Below are 22918 nucleotides of genomic sequence, written 5' to 3'. Positions count from 1 at the left end.
CAATTCATTCAACTTCTATCTTACAACTGAGAAAGATACGTGTGATCTTCCGAACGAACGTTTGATTTGCGTATAACAGCGTGCTATTTCAAGTGATTTGATACTGTTGACGGCTTTGATGTTCTCTGATTATTGATTTTGTATACTGCTTTTGTGTGCACCGTTTTCCTTATAAGAGTATCTAACGATCTAACCACTTTTACTTCCCTGCAAAAAGCACTGTCTCACTTTTCTCTGTACAGAATGTTTTCGGAATTTTCTTTACTTATACTACATCTTGATGTAAATCCAAGCACATAAGCCAGTTATGGTCAGAAATGCTTAAAATTCGAGTAAATTTACCAAAATTGGATAAATGGATTATTTTGATGCATCTCATTGTATCGTTGTATCATTGTAACTCAATTTTAAGTAGTTTCGGTTTATCGAACATAGTTTGCTCACAAATTGCAAAGCAAGCCATGGTGTAAAGAGAAACAATAAGTTGTCTGGACGAACCTAAAAGAACTTTTCATGGCCCATTTTACGAAAAATTGATGTTATTTTAACACGTTACGAAACTGCTTAACGTTCAGGTAGCTCTGAAATCATAATGATTTTATTTTTTGACTAATAACACGAATTTTAGAGGGTTAAACCGTCAAACCCAAATTTTTATTTAGATTTATGAACATCCCTATCTTTTTTCATTTTTTTCATAAAGCCCCTTCTTAAATTGTGACAATAATAAAAATTTGAATATTTTATTTTTTTTCTGGAACATATTTTATTTTCCGTGTAACTAACGGAAAAACAGATTTAATATTATTTTAATACCACCAGCCTGTTCTCTGTGACAGGTTGGTTGTAGAAAAATATATGAGACCCACGCATTTGTAGGTTATTAAATAGTTCATTTTTTTTAAACATTTAAAAAAAAATACAAAACTGTTTCAAAAGTCATAAAAAACTATCTTGATATGCATATAATAGTCCAAGGTTTAAGCCAAAAATAAAATCATTTTGATTTTCGAGCTGCGAAAAATAAAAAGGAAATATAAAGCGTACCCCGTCTAATGGCGGGGTTGGGTATTAGAGGGTTAAATAACTTCAAACATGTAGGGTAAATTATGTATTTTGGACAGGCTAAGAATATGTCTGGAAACGGCGATCGTATCACTGCCTTAGATACTAATATTTTATTATGTTATGATACTTATATGCTTAATGTATCATTGTTTTCTGAGTTTCTGGAGAGAAAAAGCTTACAAACTGTAGCAATAGGTGCCAAAATAGCGTTTTTTAATTGCCTGTCCGTTATACATTTCGGACATCAAATATACATTTTGAACACCCTCATGTGAATATAATTTGGACAGGGGCGTTATCTCACTATCTATTCAATGGCTTCTTAAAAGGACGATTAATTTTACATTTAATCTTGAATAAGCCATTATTTGAACGAGCGAACTTGCCATATTAGTTGCAAAATAACACTCAATCTTATTAATAAATAAAACAGTTTTTTTTGTACAAATTTAGGACCCTATTTGAACTAGTTTAGCTATGAATACTTATAAGTACCGTAATCCGGGGTAACATTGATCATGGATATGAAGACCAAACTCTTACAAGTCATTTACTTTTTAAGTTATTTCAAAATTGAAAACACCTTGAATTGTGAAATACGCCTAAGTGTTGGCAATTTCCTAACGAATGTCTGCATTCTTCATAGTAATTCGCGAATTATGTTTACCTGAACATATTTATGGAAGTTTTGACAACGGATTCGTGATCAGCGATGTCATTTTTAGTAATACCTGCATTTTTTCTGCTAATATCGCTTTCAGAACTCATGTGAAACATGATTCTTTGAGTGTGTCATCCATAATCATGAAAATCATTGTTTCCAAAAGTTTACAACTCAATTTTTGCAAAAACCTTAATGTTTATTAGCTCATGAATAGAAGAAAGCGAATCACCATTCATGCACTGAAAATATTTCAGCGATAAATGTTGAATTGAACTTTTTACGAGGAGGGTCATTGCGATCAATGTTACCCCCGATTACGGTACTTCTTAGCAGAATTCTTTTAAGAGTTCAGAACTGTGTTAAGAAGGTTTTACTTTAAATGTCAGTCAAAATTATATATATTTTTTAAATGTAGTCAGAATAGCTCCGAATATAAAAAGTGGCGTTTTTGATCTTCACTAATGATTTTATGTCTAAATATTTAAGGCCATTCTTTACCAATTCACTTGATTTCTTGCGCATTATAATGTTCTTTGGAATACCACACGTAACCATGCCAATTATTCATGTATTTGCATGTTCGCCTTTCAAATTCATCATTCTAAATTGATTTTCGACCTTTTGTCCTTTTTTTTTGTTCTTCGACCTTTTGTACTTTCGACGTTTTGTCTTTCGACCTTCTGTCCTTTCGACCTTTTGTCTTTCGACCTTTTGTCATAGATTCTTCTAAATTATACCTTAAATTTCATTAATTCTATTGAGCCTCGATGTCCAAAAATCTGCTTGTTACAGTTGATCTTCCGTACGCTTTAAAAGTTTTTTTTTTCTGAAATATGTGCTTCGGTTAAAATAAGCTCTGTTCAATGGCTTAGCTTGTAATTACTCCTTTACTTCAACTTGTTTGTGTATATCTAATTGCTAAAGCTATTTTGAGTGAGGAAGTTGTCTTTCCTGTCCGACAATTTGAAGTAAATTGGAGTGACTGAATGAACACCAAAAACCGACTCACATGTGGTTATGATTGGTTCCAGGCTACTCATCTAATAGAGCTTTTAATTAATATTGTTCAGTTAATCATCGTTAAATTGCATGTATTTATCAGTCGATAAAGAGAAGGATCGCTAAGCCTCTCTTCAGCCTTCGTATAACCACACCGTACAGGACCGGGTCGGTAAATACTCTCACACACGCACTCACACTTCTATCTCTTGGTATCTCACTCTCCCTACTCTCGTTCCTAGAGATTCTATCATTCAATCTTTCACCACTACATACAGCAGTACACCTTTCTCGCGAATGCACGCACACAAACAAACAGATAAATCACTTGAATATTTCAAAATATAACCAATTCGAGAGAACTTATCATCAAACCTACATCTGGAATCGCCACATGCTGTGTGAACCAAATATTGAATCGCAATGCGACCAACACGACAAAACCGCCACCAACCAACCAATCAACCAACCAAGAACATCAACGAAACAACACCAATACATACATATGAGCAAGCATGCATTTCCAATTCTCGATCGCACCCATACCTCTGTGCGTGCGATTGTGTAAGTGTATGAGAGAACGAATTGCATCGCAACCATCGTGCGTGTGAGTTAATGTGTCCTAATCAGTCGACTACGAAAGCGTTCCCACAGTGAAGTGGCGGACAATGTGTAAGTGCGTAACATTTCACGTTCAACACCACTAATGTTTCACGTCACGTCACGTCACACACTGACACATCGAGTGAATGAATTCCCAGGAGAAAAAAGGCCACTAAATGCGACAAATACTTTTTTCTTCGTTTCAACTCAACGACACATAAATTTTAGTTGTTAAGTTCAGTAAATGTGTAGATGTTTCTTTAGTTTTTGCATGAGTTTACTTACAATTTATCGTATTTAATGTCATGGTTTCAAACACCATGTAAGGTAGTACTTTCTTTTGTGTTTTATTATTGAAAAAACATTATATGTCTCCAGAGTGTAAATATTTGTTATTTTATTTGTTATCAGTTTTAATAATTAAGTAACTGTTGAACGTTTCCAAACGATGCAATATAACGTAAATCTGCACGTTTCTAACCTCACAAAACATTGATCCCAAACGAACTCACTAACACAAACACACTAAATAACCAACCAAACACACAAACCAATAACTACTGACTTCGCGTGTGCGGCGTATGGTTTGCGTCCTGAATGCGTTTTTGTGTACTTTAGCTTTATTTAACGATTCCTGTGTATGTGTGTGTGTACAGATGTCCAAACTCTGTCGTTGTACAGCTCCCGGCAGAGGGTCGCACGTATACAGACTGAGTTGCGTCCCAGGACAAAAAAAAAGATCGCCATGACTCCCCTGACATGACGGTTGGAGGCACCATCTTTTCTCCACTATGTTATATGTATTGTTCACATCCTTCCTCTACTTCTGTGTGCGCGTGTGTCTTCTTCTCTTTGCTGCTATTGTTTGTTGGTTTTGCCTGCCTGCCATGGTTTTATGTTTGGGATTTCTTTCTTCGTTCTATGTCTGTTTCTTTTCAGCATTCGGGCTTTCTGTTATTTCAGTGTATTTTCTATGATTGTGTTTTTTGGTATTTTTGTTCTTGTCAGTGTACCATCATCATTAATACAATCACTTTTCCAGCTTCAGAAATGATGAAACCTTTTGTACAAATCATGATTTCCTGCTTTTGATATCGACATTATGCTACTTCTTCTTGTTTTATCTGTGAAAACTAATCGAACGAATCTATTGTTTCGATTTACTTATGATTCAACAGCAAGCCGTGGTCGAAAAGTTTGCACTGTGTGAAGATCATCTAGCCAAACTTTTGGAATGGATCACCAAGGTCGAACATGAAATTGCTTCCGTTGGTGGACCAAAGGAACGCGTTGACGATTTGAGAAACCAAATCAATTCGCTCAAGGTAAGTCCTTTTGTTTGATCCTGTAGATGTATAGTAAGTCTTAAAAAGTCCATGTTTGACTGGAAGAATAATCTGGCTTAACATTTGAAATCAACATTTTCAAATGTTGACAGACTGACCATAACATTAAGGTGAAGATGAATCGAAGCCAAACATCATATTTTCAAGAGCACAAATTTGGAGAACCAAACATCCGTTAAAGCTGAAAACTTAATCGATTGGTCACTAGCTGGTGGTGACCAATCGATTAAGTTTTCAGCGCAAACGGTTGTTCAGTTCTCAAGATTTGTACTCTTGAAAATTTGAGGTTAGGCTTCGATTCATCTGCACCTTTAGTGAACAATGGTAAACCTTCCAAACGAGCTTAACATGACTACATCTGTTTGGTTCCCTGTAGCAAATTAAGGATGACATCGACGCACAATCGCGACCGGTTGCGTCTTGCCTTGAGCAGGTTCGCCAACTGGTCCTAACCGGTGGAGATGTCCTGAGTGCCCCGGAAGTGGCTGCCCTGGAAAGTTCCGGCCGTGAACTGCGTTCTCGCGTAGACAAGGCCCAGGACCGTACCGGTAAGCTACTTCGTCGTCTGGGAGCCGCTCGCGATGAACTCGGAAAACTTCGTTCCGAATTGGATACCTTCTCCGCTTGGCTACAGACTTCCCGTAGAACGCTCGAAGATAAGGAAAGCACCCTTTCCGACCTGAACCGCCTGTCGACGCAATCCGAGTCAGTGAAAGAATTCCATGGCGATGTCGTTGCCCATCAAGCGGATCTTCGATTCATCACCATGGCCGCACAAAAGTTCGTCGATGAATGTAAGGACTATCTATCGGTTCTGAACGACTTCCGCACAACACTGCCAGAGCGACTGCCGCACATTGAACAGGTGTCCAACTCGGACAGTCCCATTCGACAGGAAGTTTCTTTGGTCACTGCCCAATATCGCGACTTGCTCAATCGTGCCAATGCTCTGCTAGATCGCTTAGCAGGACTCGGAGGTCGCCAGCGTGACTACCAGGAATCGCTGGAAAAGGTTCGCTCATGGCTGCGAGATGTTCAACCCCGTGTAAGCGCGGTGTTATCTGACCCTATTGCTGCCGATCCACAATCTGTCCAAGATCAAATGAATCAAACCAAAGCACTGCAAAGCGAGTTCTTATCTCAAGGTCGACTTATCGATAACGTACAACATAGCTTGGATGCATTGTTGAAATCCCTTGCTGGACGTCTCAGTCCATCTGAGGTATCCGCTTTAGAAATGCCAGTTGAAGACGTTAAGGATAAATACAACCAACTCCTGGAAGCACTGGGAGATCGTTCCAAACTCCTGGACACAGCTTTGGTTCAATCACAAGGTGTTCAGGACGCCCTGGATGGTTTGTCTGGTTGGATCAACCAATCCGAAGACAAATTTAAGCTACAAAACCGTCCAGCGTCTCTGATCAAAGATCGCCTCAATGAACAAGTTCGTGAACATCGTGGACTGTTAAATGATCTTGAATCACATCGAACCAGCTTAGAAAGTGTAACACTGTCAGCACGCGAGCTTATGGCCAACGCTTCTAACGCCCGTCTTGCCAAGAGAATCGAAACCAACTTGAGCGATGTCACCGGAAGATTCGAAAAGCTTCTCGACAAGGCCCTGAAACGCGGCGAATTCCTCGAAGACACGCTTGCCCAGCTGAATAAATTCAACGAAGATGCTGCCGTCTTGGAACAAGAGCTATCCAACCTACAGGAAGCGCTTGACGGTAGAGAACTGACTTCACTGCCTGCAGATACACTGACTCAGCGTATGATCGAGCTGACAAGAAACAAAGAACATCTTCGTCCGCTGTACGAAACCTGTGTAAGACTGGGTAAAGATCTCATCGCCAAACGTGATGTGACCGACACCGGTGTTGTCAGAGATCGTATTAAGGCTTTAGAAAACTCCTGGAAGAACCTAGATGTTACCCTGGAAGAAAAACTGAAACTGTCTAAACAAAAGGCCGAGCAATTGAACGCATATGAAGACCTCAAAGATCAAGTGCTAGTATGGCTATCCAGCATTGAAACCAGAACAAACAACTTAGCTCCAGTTGCTGTAGATATCGAAACCATCAAATATCAAATTGAAGAAGTGAAACCATTGGTCAAGGAGCATCGTGATTATGCCGTTACCGTCGATAAAGTGAATGATTTGGGTGCTCAATATGATGCATTGGTCCGTCCAGACAGCCCAACCCGCAAACGTTCAGTGTATAGTCCAATCAAACGATCAACCGTCAGCCCAATGCGTCGTATGTCGGGAGATGCACGATCACCCAGCCCAACCAAGGGGCTTGGAATAGTGGGACCAAGCCCAACAGTGTCCCCGTTGTCTCCCGGTGGATCGAGCGGATTCGGTAGCCGGCGATCATCGCAAGATGGTTTCCAACTAACCGACCTTACACCGATCCAGCAACAGCTGACGGAGATCAACAATCGGTATAGTTTGGTTGGAGCTCGTCTGAACGATCGCCAAAACGAACTGGACTCCGTCAGAGATGAAGTTCGCAAGCATCAGGAAAGTTTGAAAACTTTGGCCAACTTCCTGGACAAAATCCAACGCCAAGTACCCAAGGAAGTGATCAGTAATAAGGACGAGGCCGAGCGATGCAACAAACAAGCCCGCAAGGTTCTGGAAGAAATGTACGAAAAGCAAAGCTTGCTTGATTCTACCAAAGCACAGGTGAAAGATTTGCTGAAACGCAAACCCGATGTACAAGGTGCTGATCGCTTGCGATCAGAGTTAGATGCTGTTGCCGATCGTTGGAAGAATCTGCACGACCTTTGCAAGGACCGCATCAATTTCTCTGAACAGCTACGTGATTTCTTAGATACGCATGACAATCTCAATACTTGGCTCGGAGCCAAAGAGCGTATGCTGACCGTACTGGGACCAATTTCATCGGATCCACGCATGGTACAAAGCCAAGTCCAACAAGTACAAGTACTGCGCGAAGAATTCCGCGGACAGCAACCACAGTTGAACCACTTGCAAGAGGTTGGCAACGCTGTGCTTGAATATCTCCGAGAGTCATCGCCCGAGGGACAATCTGTAGCATCTAAACTAAAAACTATTCAGAAGAAATGGGACGATCTTGTTAGTCGCCTAGACGATCGTGCACAAAGCTTGGGAGCTGCAGCAGACACGTCCAAAGAGTTTGATGCAGGTCTCAATCGCTTGCGCGAAGCCTTGCAGAACATCAGCGATAATTTGGATGCCTTGCCCACAGACCGTGATCATCAGGAAACATTACGAAAGATCGAAAACCTGGAAAGACAACTCGAAGGACAGCGTCCCCTCTTGGCTGATTCGGAAGCTGCTGGAGAAGCTCTTTGTCGTGTTCTTAGCGATCCAGCTTCGCGAGCCGATGTTAATGCTCGATTGGCTGCTGTTGGTAAACAATACCAAAACTTGCAGAAAAAGCTGGATAACAGGAAAGCTGAAACCGATTCTGCCCTACGAGATGGACGACAATTCGCTGAAACATGTGCACGTACTCTTGGCTGGCTGTCTGGAGAACTAGGTAATCTTACTGAACGGCTATTGGTATCTGCTCATCGACCAACTCTTCAACACCAGATCGATACTCATGAACCGATCTACCGTGAAGTAATGAGCCGCGAGCATGAAGTAATCATGCTGCTCAACAAAGGCCGCGAACTACAAGAAAAGCCAGGACAGGTACCTGATCGCACTGTACAACGTGATTTGGAGAAAATTTCCCAACAATGGGAACGCCTGCGCAACGCTGCTGTTGATCGTCAGTCTCGACTACAAACCTGCATGGAACACTGTAAGAAACATTCCGCCGCATCAGAAACCTTCTTGGCTTGGTTGCGTGGCGCCGAAGATAAGCTGGCATCGTTCAAGCCTGGTATTCTTAAAAAGTCGCAGCTTGATCAACAACTGAAGGAATTGCAAACATTCCGCTCAGACGTTTGGAAGAAATCGGGAGAATATGAAAACACCCGTGGTCTAGGCGAGAGCTTCATCGGAGCATGTGATGTGGACAAAGATCCGATCAAGGCTGAGCTACAGGACATGAAGGATCGATGGGAACGTCTAAATAACGATCTGATCGCTCGTGCTCAAACGCTGGATACATGCGCCAAACGTCTTGGCGATTTTAACGAAGAACTACGAGATCTTGAACATGCCGTTGGTCGCTGCGAAGACCGTCTAGCAGCTCATGATGCTTTGGGAGGTGCTGCTAAAGATCCCAAATTGTTGGATCGTGTTAAGACCATTAAAGAAGATGCCTCTGCACTGCGTAGACCATTGCAATCAGTTCGCAAGCTTGCAGGTGACATTGCTGTTGAAGCTCGTGCTGTTGGTGGCGATGCAGAGCACCTGAAGCACGACGTTGATGGAATTTCAGATCGCATCGAAGATCTTCATGCTCGTTTGGATGACCGATGTGGTGAGTTGCAGTCAGCCGCTACAGCAGTATCGCAGTTCAACGATGCAGTTAAAGCTCTGGGAGTTGACTTGAACGAATTGGAAAGCCAAATTGATTCGTTGAGTCCACCTGCTCGGGAAATTAAGACGGTGGTAAATCAACTTGATGAAGTTGCTGGTATTTTGAGCAAAATCGATCGTACTGCTGGTCATGTTGCTAGCGTTGAACGCGCTGGAGAACAACTTGTTGATTCAGGATTTGCGCCCGATACGGTTGGCACACGAGACCAGATTGGAACATTGAGACGACAACTTGGAAAGCTGGAAAATCGAGCTCGCGATCACGACGATGCATTACAGAAGGCCTTGAAGGCTCTGCAGAAATTCTATGATCTACATCAGCACACATTGGACGATTTGAATGATGTGGCTGATCAAGTGAAGAAAATGAAACCTGTGAGCTCAGAATTGGAACAGATACGCAATCAGCAAGACGATTTCCGCCGTTTCAAGCAACGCCATGTTGAACCTTTAATTGTGAATATTGATGAAGTCAACCGCAGCGGACAGGATCTGATCCGATCTGCTCAAGGTGGTGTTCCAACTGGAGTTCTGGAGAAAGATTTGGAGAAGATCAATGAGAAATGGAACGACCTTAAGGATAAGATGAATGAACGTGATCGTCGATTGGACGTTGGACTGCTGCAGTCTGGAAAATTCCAAGAAGCATTGGATGGTCTTTCTAAATGGCTCAAGGATACGGAAGAAATGGTTGCAAATCAGAAACCACCCAGCGCTGATTACAAGGTGGTTAAAGCTCAGTTGCAAGAGCAAAAATTCCTTACGAAGATGTTGATGGATCGACAAAATTCAATGTCTTCTTTGTTCCAACTTGGACAAGAAGTTGCAGCTGGATGCGATGCTTCTGAGAAGGCTGCCATTGAACGCCAGTTGAAGGAACTGATGGGACGTTTCGACGCCCTGACAGATGCTGCTCAGACCCGTACTCTGGACCTAGAACAGGCTATGCACGTTGCTAAACAATTCCAAGATCAGCTGATTCCACTTACCAAATGGTTGGATGGAGCAGAGCGAGCAGTTAAGGCAATGGAACTGGTGCCAACTGATGAAGAAAAGATTCAGCAGCGTATTCACGAACATGAACGTTTACATGATGAAATTCTGTCAAAACAACCTGACTTTAGTGAATTGGCTGACATTGCTGGACAACTTATGGAACTGGTAGGTGATGATGAAGGAGTGGTGCTCAGTGAAAAGGTTAAGCACACTACTGATCGATACACTGATTTGGTCCATGCTAGCGAAAATATTGGACACGTACTAAATGAATCACGCCAAGGCCTACGCCATCTGGTGCTAACCTATCAGGATCTGGTTTCCTGGATGGAAAATATGGAAAACCGTCTACAAAGATTCCGAGTTATTCCTGTGCATACTGAGAAGCTACTAGAACAGATGGATGTGTTGGTCGAACTCAACGAAGATATTGCCAGCCGATCACCGAACGTAGAATCCACGGTTGAAGCGGGATCAGAACTTATGAAACACATTTCCTCGGATGAAGCACTACAACTGAAAGACAAGCTTGACTCCCTGCAGCGTCGTTATGGAGAACTCACAACTAAAGGTGGAGATCTATTGAAGCACGCACAAGATGCATTGCCGTTAGTGCAGCAGTTCCATCAATCGCATATCCGTTTAGTTGATTGGATGCAAGCTGCCGAGTCTACATTGGCAACAGGAGACTCCAATGAAATTGACATTGTACGTTTGGAAGCTGATTTGAGTGAAATGAGACCTGTGCTTGAAACAGTCAACTCAGTGGGTCCTCAGCTATGTCAGATATCGCCAGGAGAAGGAGCTTCAACAATTGAAGGAATTGTTACTCGAGACAACCGCAGGTTTGAAGCAATTGTTGAACAAATTCAACGCAAGGCCGAACGTTTACACCTTAGTAAACAACGATCCAATGAAGTCACTGCCGATATCGATGAACTGCTGGAATGGTTCCGTGATATGGATGCCACTCTACGTGACGCTGATCCACCAGCAATGACGCCTAAGCTAGTACGAGCACAACTGCAAGAGCATCGTTCAATCAACGATGACATATCCAGCCAAAAAGGAAGGGTTCGAGATGTTACGTCGGCCGCGAAGAAGGTTTTACGAGAATCACAGCCCAATGAAAATACCATCGCTCTTCGTGAGAAACTGGAAGATCTTAAGGAGGTTGTCGACACGGTGGCCGGACTCTGTTCGAACCGGCTGGCTATACTTGAACAAGCTTTACCACTGTCGGAGCACTTTGCTGATTCACATACTGGCTTGGTTACTTGGTTGAACGACATGGAACACCAAATCTCCATGCTCGCAATGCCGGCACTTCGTCCTGATCAGATCGCCATTCAACAAGATAAGAACGAACGATTGACACAATCTATCTCCGAGCACAAACCGCTTCTGGATAAACTGAACAAGACTGGAGAAGCTTTGATGGCTTTGGTTGCTGAAGATGATTCGGCCAAGATCAGTGAAATTCTTGAATCGGATAATGCTCGCTATGCAGCCTTGCGTACAGAACTGCGTGAACGTCAGAATGCATTGGAACAAGCTCTGCAAGAATCTAGTCAGTTCTCGGACAAATTGGAAGGTATGCTGCGTGCTCTACAAAACACTGCCGAGCAGGCCAACCAGGCCGACCCGATTTCTGCCCACCCGCCAAAGATTCGGGACCAAATCGAGGATAATGCAGCACTCGTTGAAGACATTGAAAAGCGTGGTGAAGCCTTTGCTGCCGTTAAACGTGCCGCTACTGATGTTATTTCCAAGGCTACCAACCAATCCGATCCAGCAGTCCGTGACATCAAGAAGAAGTTGGACAAATTGAACAACCTATGGAACGAACTGCAGAAAACTACCTCTAAACGTGGATCGGCCCTGGATAACACACTATCCGTGGCTGACAAATTCTGGAAGGAGATGCGTGCCGTAATGGAAACACTAAAGGAACTACAGGAAGCGCTTCAGACACAAGAACCGCCAGCGGCCCAGCCTCAAGCCATCCAGAAACAACAGGTCGCTCTTCAGGAAATACGCCAGGAAATTGATCAAACTAAACCGGAAGTAGAACAGGTGCGCCGAACCGGTAGCAACTTGATGTCGCTCTGTGGCGAACCGGACAAACCGGAAGTGAAAAAGCACATCGAAGACCTGGACCATGCCTGGGACAACATCACTGCTCTGTACGCCAAGCGCGAGGAAAATCTGATCGACGCCATGGAGAAGGCAATGGAGTTCCACGAGACGCTGCAGAATTTGCTGAACTTCTTGGCCAAGGCCGAGGACCGCTTCCAGAAGTTGGGCCCACTCGGATCGGACATTGAAGCCGTCAAAAAGCAAATCGAACAGCTGAAGCACTTCAAAGACGACGTCGATCCGCACATGGTAGAAGTTGAGGCGTTGAACAGGTTAGTGTCGTTTGTTATATATTTAATTTGAACTTTATATATATCGGTGATGGATGAGCGAAATTACTTACCTAATGGTGTTTTATTCCGTTTCACGCTACTCTATTTTGAATGACAAATGGGAAACAGAGCATTGAACAGGCAAGAAAACTAATTATGGATGTTGTTGCTTTTATATTTGGAAAATGCAGAAATTCGCTCAGACCTTCTGAAGGATGTAAAGAATAAATATTAGAAAATAGTGCTTTGATATTGGATAGAAATTGATTATTTGAGCGATTTTCTCGTGAAAATTAGGCTTACCTGTGCAAAAGCGTTTTTATATTGGCTATAAATAATGAAGTCTACATCTTTCACTTACATCTGTAATGTTTCCATTGAAAACTGTATTTCAGCGTATTTGTATATAATTCATAATTAATAGTTGTCGTGTTGAAGGACCTCAACTTACAAAACATTTATTTCTACAGGCAAGCAGTTGAACTGACCGAGCGTACTTCAGCCGAGCAGGCAAGTGCCATTCGTGAGCCATTGAACTCGGTGAACCGACGCTGGGAGAATCTACTCCGTGGTATGGTTGAACGACAGAAGCAGCTAGAACATGCTCTGCTTCATCTGGGTCAGTTCCAGCATGCTTTGAACGAGCTGCTGGTCTGGATCAGCAAGACCGATTCCAATTTGGATGAATTGAAGCCTATTCCTGGAGATCCACAATTATTGGAGGTTGAGTTGGCCAAGTTGAAGGTATTGGCCAACGATATCCATGCTCATCAAAGCTCGGTAGATACGTTGAACGATGCTGGTAGGAAGCTGATCGAGAACGATCGTGGATCTTTGGAGGCATCAACCACCCAGGATAAGCTGCAACAGCTGAACAAGCAATGGAGAGATCTATTGCAAAAGGCTGCTGATCGTCAGCATGAGCTGGAGGAATCTTTGCGTGATGCACAAGCATTCACCGCAGAGATTCAAGATCTGCTTGGATGGTTGGGCGATGTAGACGCAATTATCGGTGCAAGCAAACCTGTTGGTGGACTTCCGGAAACTGCTTCCGAACAATTGGAACGATTTATGGAGGTATATAATGAGCTTGAGGAGAACAGGCCAAAGGTAGAAACATTGATCGCACAAGGACAAGAATACGTACGTAAGCAGACGCAGATGCAGGTTTCGGCCAGTAATCTACAGCATACGCTTAGAACATTGAAGCAACGCTGGGACGCTGTAGTTTCCCGAGCCTCCGACAAGAAGATCAAGTTGGAGATTGCTCTGAAGGAAGCTACCGAATTCCACGATGCTCTACAGGCATTTGTAGAATGGTTGACGCTAGCAGAGAAGCAACTATCATCGGCTTCTGCAGTGTCTCGAGTTCTTGAAACGATTCAACAACAGATGGAAGAGCACAAAATCCTACAGAAGGACGTTTCCATACACAGAGAATCGATGCTCTTGCTGGACAAGAAGGGAACTCATTTGAAATATTTCAGTCAGAAGCAGGACGTTATTCTGATTAAGAATCTTCTTGTTTCGGTTCAGCATCGTTGGGAACGCGTAGTGGCTAAGGCCGCTGAACGAACTCGTGCCTTGGACCATGGATACAAAGAGGCCCGCGAATTCCACGATGCTTGGTTGCAGTTGACTACTTGGTTGAAGGAAACTGAAATTACGCTGGACACGCTTGCTGAAGAATCCACCAACGATGCCGTTAAGATCAAGAAGCACTTGGAGAAACTCCGAGAGATTCAACGCCACCTGCAGTCGAAGGAAAGCTTCTACGATAGCACAATGCGTAATGGTAAGGGATTGATGGACCGTGCTCCAAAGTCCGACGAACCTGTGCTTTCGAAGATGATGAACGAACTTAAGGATTCTTGGAAACGTGTATGCCACAAGAGTGTTGAACGCCAACGCAAATTCGAGGAGGCTTTGTTGCTGTCTGGACAATTTGCTGACGCTCTACAGGCGTTACTTGAATGGTTGCGCAAAGCAAAGGCTCGGCTGGCCGAAGACGGCCCAGTTCATGGTGATTTGGATACGGTAACAACACTTGTCGATCACCATAAGCAGCTAGAGTCTGACCTGGACAAACGCTCCGCACAAATGCAAAGTGTCATGAAGACTGGCAAGGATCTCGAGAAGTCCGATGAAACTCGTGAGACCAGCAAGAACCTAAGGGAATTGCAGAAACTGTGGGAGGATGTCCAGGATCTCAGCACCCGTCGCAAGTCACGTTTGGAAGTGGCATTGAAGGAAGCAGAACGCCTGCACAAATCCGTTCACATGCTTCTGGAATGGTTGTCCGAAGCCGAACAGAAACTACGTTTTGCCGCAGCGGCTCCGGATGACGAAGCCCAAGCCAATGATCTTTTGGATGAGCATGCTCGCTTCATGAAGGAACTACGAGAGAAAGAGTTTGACAAGGAAGAGACCCTCGGACTGGCTAACTCTATTCTGAGCAAGGCTCATTCGGATGCGGTTCCGATCATTAAGAACTGGATATCGATCATCCAATCCCGGTGGGACGAGATTTCGCAATGGGCGCTCAGCCGCCAGAGCAAGTTGGAGTCGCACCTCAAGTCGCTTAAGGATTTGGATGAATCGATCGAGGAACTGCTGGCTTGGTTGGCTGGACTGGAAGCTACTCTGCTGAGTAAGTTGGAAGATTTGGATGTGTGTATGGATCTTATGATTTGATATTAATTTATGTTTTTTCTTCTACAGACCTTGAACAAGAAGCACTGCCGGATGAGATTCCACCGTTGGAGGCGCAGATTGCTGACCATAAGGAATTCATGGAAAACACTGCCCGTCGCCAGGGTGAGGTGGATCGTGCCTGCAAGCCACGTCAACCGCCACCAGGGTTGAAAGAAACGCGAAAACCGTCCCGCGGTGTGCTCAAGACACCAGTGTAAGTAATCCCGCAAAATGTGCATTTCCTAATCACTATGTTTGCACTGTTATTAACAGTTTAGAGTGATTTATTTCTCTCCTTAGTCGCATGATTAACTTTTTGTTTCTCTTTTTCGTTCATATTTCGCGTTTTGCTGTTTTTAAATGTTTTGCGCTACTCGTTATTACAACGATTTGTTGCGTTTACGTGTTCATGTCTTTCTGAATCAATCACTATCAACACCACCACCACTACCAACACTTCCGACTCACAGTAGAGGATCACAACCAGATTTGCGCGAACATTCGCCAGACTACGGCACCCTAGGACGAAAGCAAAGGTTTGTTCTAATATTTTTTTTTGTTACTCGATTCAGTTGAAAGTCTAACTTTAAACATATTTGAGTTTTACGTTTTCACTAACCGAATGATTTGTCTTCCCTTTTTTTATGAAATTGTTTCCAATTTCTTTCATTATGTTGTGTGTGTTTTTGTGTGTCATTCCTTTCCGTCATCATTTCTGCAATAGTTTCAAGGGATCACGCGATCAAGGGCTTAATTCACGTCGTACAAGGTGTGTATCTCATTGCGTGTTTCATAAATGTTTCGCTGGATTACGTTTTCGAAGCAAAAAATTGATCTTGTTTGATTGTTCAAAATTGAGTGAACGTAATCTAACGAAACTAGCGATCATCACTGGTCATATATATCTCCGTTGCATGTTGTTACCTATCATTCTTTCTCTTTCTCTACCTTCTATGTATGTGTTTTGTTGGTGTTTTGTGTAAAATATTTCCATGCAAAAACAATTGGATTACTCAACCGTGGAATCAAAATTGACCCTGTGAATGTATTGTTGCGTGTGTTATTGTACATTGCCTTTCTGACCACCGCCAGTCGTGTGAGTCCTGGACGTGAAACCCAGACGCCGGAACGGGATCGCCTGCCGCACTATGGTCCACGATTCTCGCCAAGGTATATACGATCGATACGGCCGGGTATCGATCCGATCGCCATCATGTGTAGTGGTGGGCAGACTGCCCATCGCTATTACTAACACACCCATCATTGCGTTTCATGTTCACGTCATATGTTAATGTCCCACACTCTCCATCATACAATCATGATTTGGTTTTATGTTTATTTATTTTAAGTGTTTGCCAAATTATTTCACTTGTACATTTTCATCATCTTTACATTATTGGTTTTTCTCATAGGCGAAGATGATTCGACGCCATGTCTCAAATTTGCAAAACTTAATAAATTGATCAATTGCTGGTGGTAATCAATAGATCAGTTTGTCAACTCAAACGGAAGTTTGGTCTTGAAAATTTAAGGTTTGGCTTCGATTAATCTTCACCTTAAGAAGTAGAGACTTGTAGGAAAAAGTGTAAATTAGTATTAAAAAAAAAGTATTTAGCAATAAAAATCTTAGGTAAATGTTATTAGCAAGCTAGCACATTTATAATGGGTCATGTTCTAATACCGAACCACGTGGTTTTTGTGTTTTCCTTTCTGCAAGACTTAAAAATAGATGTAATCTTACGAAACAATAAGTTTTTATATTACAGATCAATATGATAAACTATCAAAGGACATTTATTTAGGGAAGCTATTTCCAAGATTTCTATTAGCCATTCTTTCAGCATTCCTTTCGGGTCACAAACAAAGTTTCGTAGTAACTTACCACGAGTTCAAGGTATAGATTGATGTTTTTGGTGTATAAGCGTACCACAATTAGATTTCAACCGATTTTATTTCCTTCAAGTCTGTAAAATCAAACTCTTGACATTATTCTTATTGCACGGACATCAGACTTTGTGTAATCAGCTCTATAACTTTCTATGTTACCAGCAGTTTATGGAAAAAAAACAAAGATTTTTCATTCACAAAATCAAATATTTTAATGAAAATTCATAATTTTCCTTCTTCAACTACAGATTGAAGCTCTTCAGTTTAAAATCTGTGTTTGAAATTTATTCGATTTGTTAATTTTGAAAGGGCGGTCAAATTGCAACCGTCCTTTTTGAAAAACGCAGGAAGAACTCAAAACAGTGGGACAACATTTTTAAAAGCAAATGAAAATGGGCAAATCAAGAGCAGGAGCTAAACCGTATAGTCTAAGAACTTACAATTCAATTGTTGTTGAAAATACGGAAATTTGTGAATAAAACTCAATTTCCTCGAAAAGTTTTATTCTCGCACTAGCGTAACTTTTCAAAAAGGACCTTTTCAACATTGAGAGACTCTCTTCGTTTACTTTTCTCTCAAAAATTATGCTTGATTTACAAAATTTGATAGCATAGTCAACCTGAGCGATTACCAAAAATTTTTAAAAGCACAGCAGAAATTAAAAGAATTTTCTAAATATAATGTCCTGGTTCAGGGGCAATTCGGATTAGGGAGGGTTTGTAAAGAGTTGTTGTTTGGTCGTTAGCCGAATTATAACTGTCGGCTCATAGCTCTTTTTATTTTCAGGAAGACATCGCTTTGAAAACGTTATGTGAATAGCTGCTAATAAACGATTTCCCTGCATATATTATGTTAAATCATATTAAAAACCTGTTGAACTGGAGAATTCGGGTGAAATGGGCACGATAACGATCCGTGCGATTAGGTCCAACTCTTGCACTCAAATCTTTATACCCGTCTTTATACCCGATTTTACATCGTCTAAAAACGTTATTTTAATAGCTTATACATAGGTTCGTATTATATGAGAAATCCTATCATAAACTTAATAAAAAGGAGAGTTTGGATAAAATAAGCATGCTAACAATCAGTGCGGTCATCATAATTGCTTATTTTCAAATCCTTAGACAATTTTACATATGATACAGGTATTGTCTCAAGGATTACGTGTTGCGTTCACAAGATACAGAATTCTTCGTCGGTTTGCTACCTTTTTTCCACTGTGCATCGGTAGAAAAATCGACCCAAAAAAATGAAGGTCATTCTTTTATTCAATAATTTTTAAGAAAACGAAAACCATGCATATCTAGTGCATTTATCTAAAAATTGTTGAAAGTCTAGCAAAAATCCTAACATTCCATAATATTTTCAACATTTTTCATCAACTTTCCATAACTTTTTCTTTATTAAAAAAAAAACGTTGCAAATGATCTAAATTTTCGAAACCGGTGCAAAAATGGTTGTTTTCAGTTGTACATTGATTGTTTATCAATAGTTTTACTATTGAAACAGTTAGTTGAGTGTTGCATAGATCTGATGAAAATATAGTCTTATTCTAGTAACTTTTGCTAAATATTTATCTAATTCGGTTTGTCTCAAGTTCGTTGAAAACCAGTAGAGCTCTGGAGCTACCATGCGAAAGAGAGGGTTGAGATGGCCAAGCTGCACCATGTTCCCCTACTAGTTTCTAAAATAACTTTGAGGTTTACAAATTTGGAGGGCATAGTTCAACTTTGGTTTGAACCTTGCAACTTGTGTTCCACGCCAAACCCGGTACATGTGTACTTCGGTGCAAACTTAGTTTCAAATAATGGCACAAAGCAGACGATCAGAGAAATCCACGCGGATAAATTTCTACTATCATATATGGAACTTCTTGGCACAAATCGCAAGACCCTTGATCCCTTGAGCTTTGAAGTGACCCTGAAGGTTAAAACAGAGTTGTGAACGCCAACTGAAATGTTGAAATTATAAATCGATATTAGATAGTTCTGGTAAATTATCACTTCTCAAATATCATCCAAATTTTCAAAAATGTTAGAAACATTCATATTGGAAACCTGCTCCTCATACGTACATTTAGAAAACAGGAAACACATTGCAAAATGGTTTGGGGGTGTTTATGGTTAGTTAGTTAGAGTTAGCTATTGGAAACTGTGATCGGTTATGGCTTGTTTATGTTTTTCGACGGTTTCAGCAGTAGATTAGAGGCAAAACTTTCACGGAATTTCTTCTGGTACAGGTAGAATTGTTCCCTTAGGAGCGCAACTTTTCTCATTTCATCTCATCGTTTCCATCCTTCCTCATTACCTTCATCGCTTTTCGTCACTTGAGTGCAAGGCCCGTTATAACTGTTTCGCAACCCACTTGCAGCAATCAACCCGAAACCGAGCTTCGCTCCCCACGGGCCAAGCTCTTGTGGGACAAGTGGCGCTATGTGTGGATGTTGGCGTGGGAACGCCAACGTCGCCTGCACGATCACCTCCTGTACCTCCAGGACCTGGAACGCGTCCGGCAGTTCAGCTGGGAGGAGTGGCGCAAGCGTTTCCTCAAGTTCATGAACCACAAGAAGTCCCGCCTGACGGATCTGTTCCGCAAGATGGACAAGGACAACAACGGACTGATCCCGCGGGAGGTCTTCATCGACGGAATCATCGGAACGAGTAAGTTGACCTCAGTAGGGGTATTCCGAGCCGAGGTTTTGAGCGTAGGTATGTTTGCTTTGCAGAATTCGACACCTCAAAGCTGGAGATGAACGCCGTGGCCGACCTGTTCGATCGCAACGGAGAAGGACTGATCGACTGGCAGGAGTTCATTGCAGCACTTCGTCCGGACTGGCAGGATCGCAAGCCGAAGACCGACGCCGACAAGATCCACGACGAAGTCAAACGGTTGGTGATGCTGTGTACGTGTCGTCAGAAGTTCCGAGTGTTCCAGGTTGGCGAAGGCAAATACCGGGTGAGTTTTTCCGAGATTTATTTGCGAAAGAGATCAGTTTGATAACCGACTTTTTTCGGGTGTCATGTGTAGTTTGGAGATTCCCAGAAGCTGCGTCTTGTGCGTATCCTACGAAGTACTGTGATGGTTCGCGTCGGAGGAGGATGGGTAGCACTTGACGAATTCCTGGTCAAGAATGATCCTTGTCGAGGTACGTACTCAATATTCCTTTTCCTTATTCATTTATTATCAGTTAGATCATTATAGTACTTAATAGTCATTGGAGTATACGAAATGTTACTCCTAGTTCAAATATTTAGGGTATCTAGTTTAAAATCTCCATTCATTTGGAACTAAATTAGATGAGATGCCAATAGATATACTCTTAACTATAATAATATTCACACACCGCAATGCCAGAACAGGAAGAGGATATGGTTATTTAACATTGGAACATTCGCAAAATCCAATATTAATCCTTGGTTTCGAGAACTAAAGATCAAATCAACCGCGGAAATTCTGTTTATTAACAATATTCCCTTTTTAAACAAATTTGGAAATCATATTAAGTCATTGAGAATGGCTTCCAACCAAATAACTTTGCTTACAATCATGCTCCCAATAAACAAAACAATTACACACCCACACGCAAGCTGATCGCGATCAAATCATATTAATACAATTCACCAAACAACAGGACGTGTTTGTGGCTGATGCGCTCGTAAAATTGTGATTAATCGTGCCTTGAATATCCAACAAAAACAAAAAAAAACTAATTGCAACTGCTTACGGCGAACGATCTGTATACTAATCAACATTCCTTCTTTTTCTTTCTTTTCTTCTTTAACCAACCTCACATAATAATATTAATTGATCGGTACCCCAAAAATCGTTGATCGGATTTCACCGAATGAATCGAATTCGTATGAACACACTTCAAATTACCGCAATTTCACCCGTTTTCTTTTGATTCATGTTTATCTTTCCCTGTTTTTGATTTCAATTATTGCTTCTTATCGATTTTCCGTTCAAATTTTCAACGTCCTTTCTTATGGGTTAAATTTTGACCGTTCTTCCGCCCCACTGTGCGTGTGCTATCACCACCCACACGGTTTTGTGCTCTACTGCCGCTAAAATTCCGCGACCATCGCGCGCCATCTTGCATGATTTTTACCCTTTGTTTGGCTCGCAGTTGCGCTAGTGCTACCGCTTCCCAATCCAAACGATCCACGCCAGCACGAGGCGTGCTGCCCACTGTGTAAGAAACCCGAGCCTAACTTTAGACAGCTGTTACTTTGGCAAAAGAAAGAGAAATTCCAACTGCAGCACCTGTACGATCTCGTGGGCAGCAATGTGCCGCGTTACATTATACTGAACGAAAAGAGCAAATAGTTTACACACGCAGCCCAAATCGTCCGCAAAATCTTCGTCCAATTTGAGCACACGCTATTATTTTGATAGATTAAACTTTCGTGATGTCCCAAGTTTATCATTGTTAACTTATAACTAGATTGGAAGTCTTCTCTCTACGTTAGCTATTACATGGCTGCCCGGTTGGGCCCGATTGTGCCATTTTCGCCATATTTAATGTTGTTATCAGCCGTAGATGCCGAACTTACCTTTTTGAATAAAGGAAGATCTATTGTTGTTTGAAACGATTGTGTGACTTTTCTTATCCTCCGGGAGTTTCGTTTTGTGTGATTATGTTTAGGTGTGTGCGTATATCGGATTGATTTAGTTTATATTTTACTAGTAGCTTTTTAACAATGATTCTGGTATTTGGGATTTAGGTTTTTTATTCTGCTTTTGTCATGTTTGTGTGGATGTCTAATTTATATTAACATTTTCTTTTAAGAGACTACATAAGTACTATCAAAAAACCGAATAACTATCAGAATACCGACGTTTCCCACAAATTGAGATATTTATCTCGTCACTATATAAATAGAGCCCAATAAACACATTGTCTGGAGGACAAGCAAAAAAAAGGATCGGTATAATGAAATAGGGAAGAGATGGATGGACATAAGGTTGCTCCTTGAAAAGAAGGAATATCGTTATGAGTTCTAAGTTAATTTTACTTAACATCTGTTTACTAAACGTATATAGCAATAGGTGATCAGACGAGTGTGACTAATTCTGTTCAAGCAGAGCGTTATGTCGAACACTTCTTGTCTAGCAGAAACCATCAAGTTTCAACGATTTCTTATGAACCGTAATCCAAGATCTGTATTAAAGTATTTTGGATTAGAGCCTACCAAGATTGCTTTGCTGTTCTTTTATGGTGAAGATTGATCTGAGCTATCCTGGCCGTAACCACTATCCAAATTGAGCAACAACAAGCTTTCTTTCAACCACTGCATGAAAACGAACAGCAGTGAAAACCCCATATCGATATTGTTCGGAAGACTCCAAAAGCGAAAAAGCACAGAACAAAGTGCTTGAAACGCATGATATCCATAATCCCACCCATATTTAGTCACTAAAACCAGCCCATGCACTGTACGTGAGCAATTCTCGCTGAATTGATCAAGTGGTGTACAGAATGCACAGACCTTACCCTTGGCCTCGGACCCTTATCTCACCGGAACCACCTTACGGCATTTCTTCAGGGAGTGACCAGTGCATATAGCACAACACGTGTAGCAGAATAAGCCTAGGCAAACTGCTGCTCCTAGCCGACTTAAACTATATTACAAGGAACCAGCCTCGGCAGGGCTAATCCTCTGCAGCCAACTCTTTGGTTGAAGCATTGAACATGTTCCTTGATGATGGGCCCGATGGGCGTCATCCCGGCTATGATACACCGTCCGGTATGCACTTC

The 22918-nt window shown here is 41.8% G+C and overlaps 1 protein-coding gene across 50 annotated transcripts in view; it reads left to right on the top strand.

Moving 5' to 3' along the window:
* The window catches only part of LOC5576237 (dystonin), a 627686-nt gene that overhangs the window by 569580 nt on the left and 35188 nt on the right, over window positions 1-22918 (top strand). For 27 of the 50 annotated variants that reach the window (XM_021853529.1, XM_021853528.1, XM_021853523.1 and 24 more), the window contains 12 exons: window positions 4513-4659; window positions 5057-12576; window positions 12706-12717; window positions 13047-15226; window positions 15298-15484; window positions 15741-15806; window positions 15995-16039; window positions 16363-16440; window positions 19531-19820; window positions 19886-20115; window positions 20188-20305; window positions 21287-21352. In XM_021853529.1, the coding sequence (XP_021709221.1) occupies window positions 4513-4659; window positions 5057-12576; window positions 12706-12717; window positions 13047-15226; window positions 15298-15484; window positions 15741-15806; window positions 15995-16039; window positions 16363-16440; window positions 19531-19820; window positions 19886-20115; window positions 20188-20305; window positions 21287-21352 (10939 nt within the window). The remainder of the gene's footprint in view (window positions 1-4512; window positions 4660-5056; window positions 12577-12705; window positions 12718-13046; window positions 15227-15297; window positions 15485-15740; window positions 15807-15994; window positions 16040-16362; window positions 16441-19530; window positions 19821-19885; window positions 20116-20187; window positions 20306-21286; window positions 21353-22918) is intronic. The other 23 variants (XM_021853545.1, XM_021853542.1, XM_021853535.1 and 20 more) reach the window with 13 other exon arrangements.

The sequence above is a fragment of the Aedes aegypti genome, chromosome 3 (genome assembly GCF_002204515.2).
Source record: "Aedes aegypti strain LVP_AGWG chromosome 3, AaegL5.0 Primary Assembly, whole genome shotgun sequence".
In the NCBI taxonomy this organism is placed as follows: domain Eukaryota; kingdom Metazoa; phylum Arthropoda; class Insecta; order Diptera; family Culicidae; genus Aedes; species Aedes aegypti.
The sequence above is the reverse complement of the archived record's forward strand: the minus strand, read 5'-3'. Positions and strand labels throughout refer to the sequence as shown.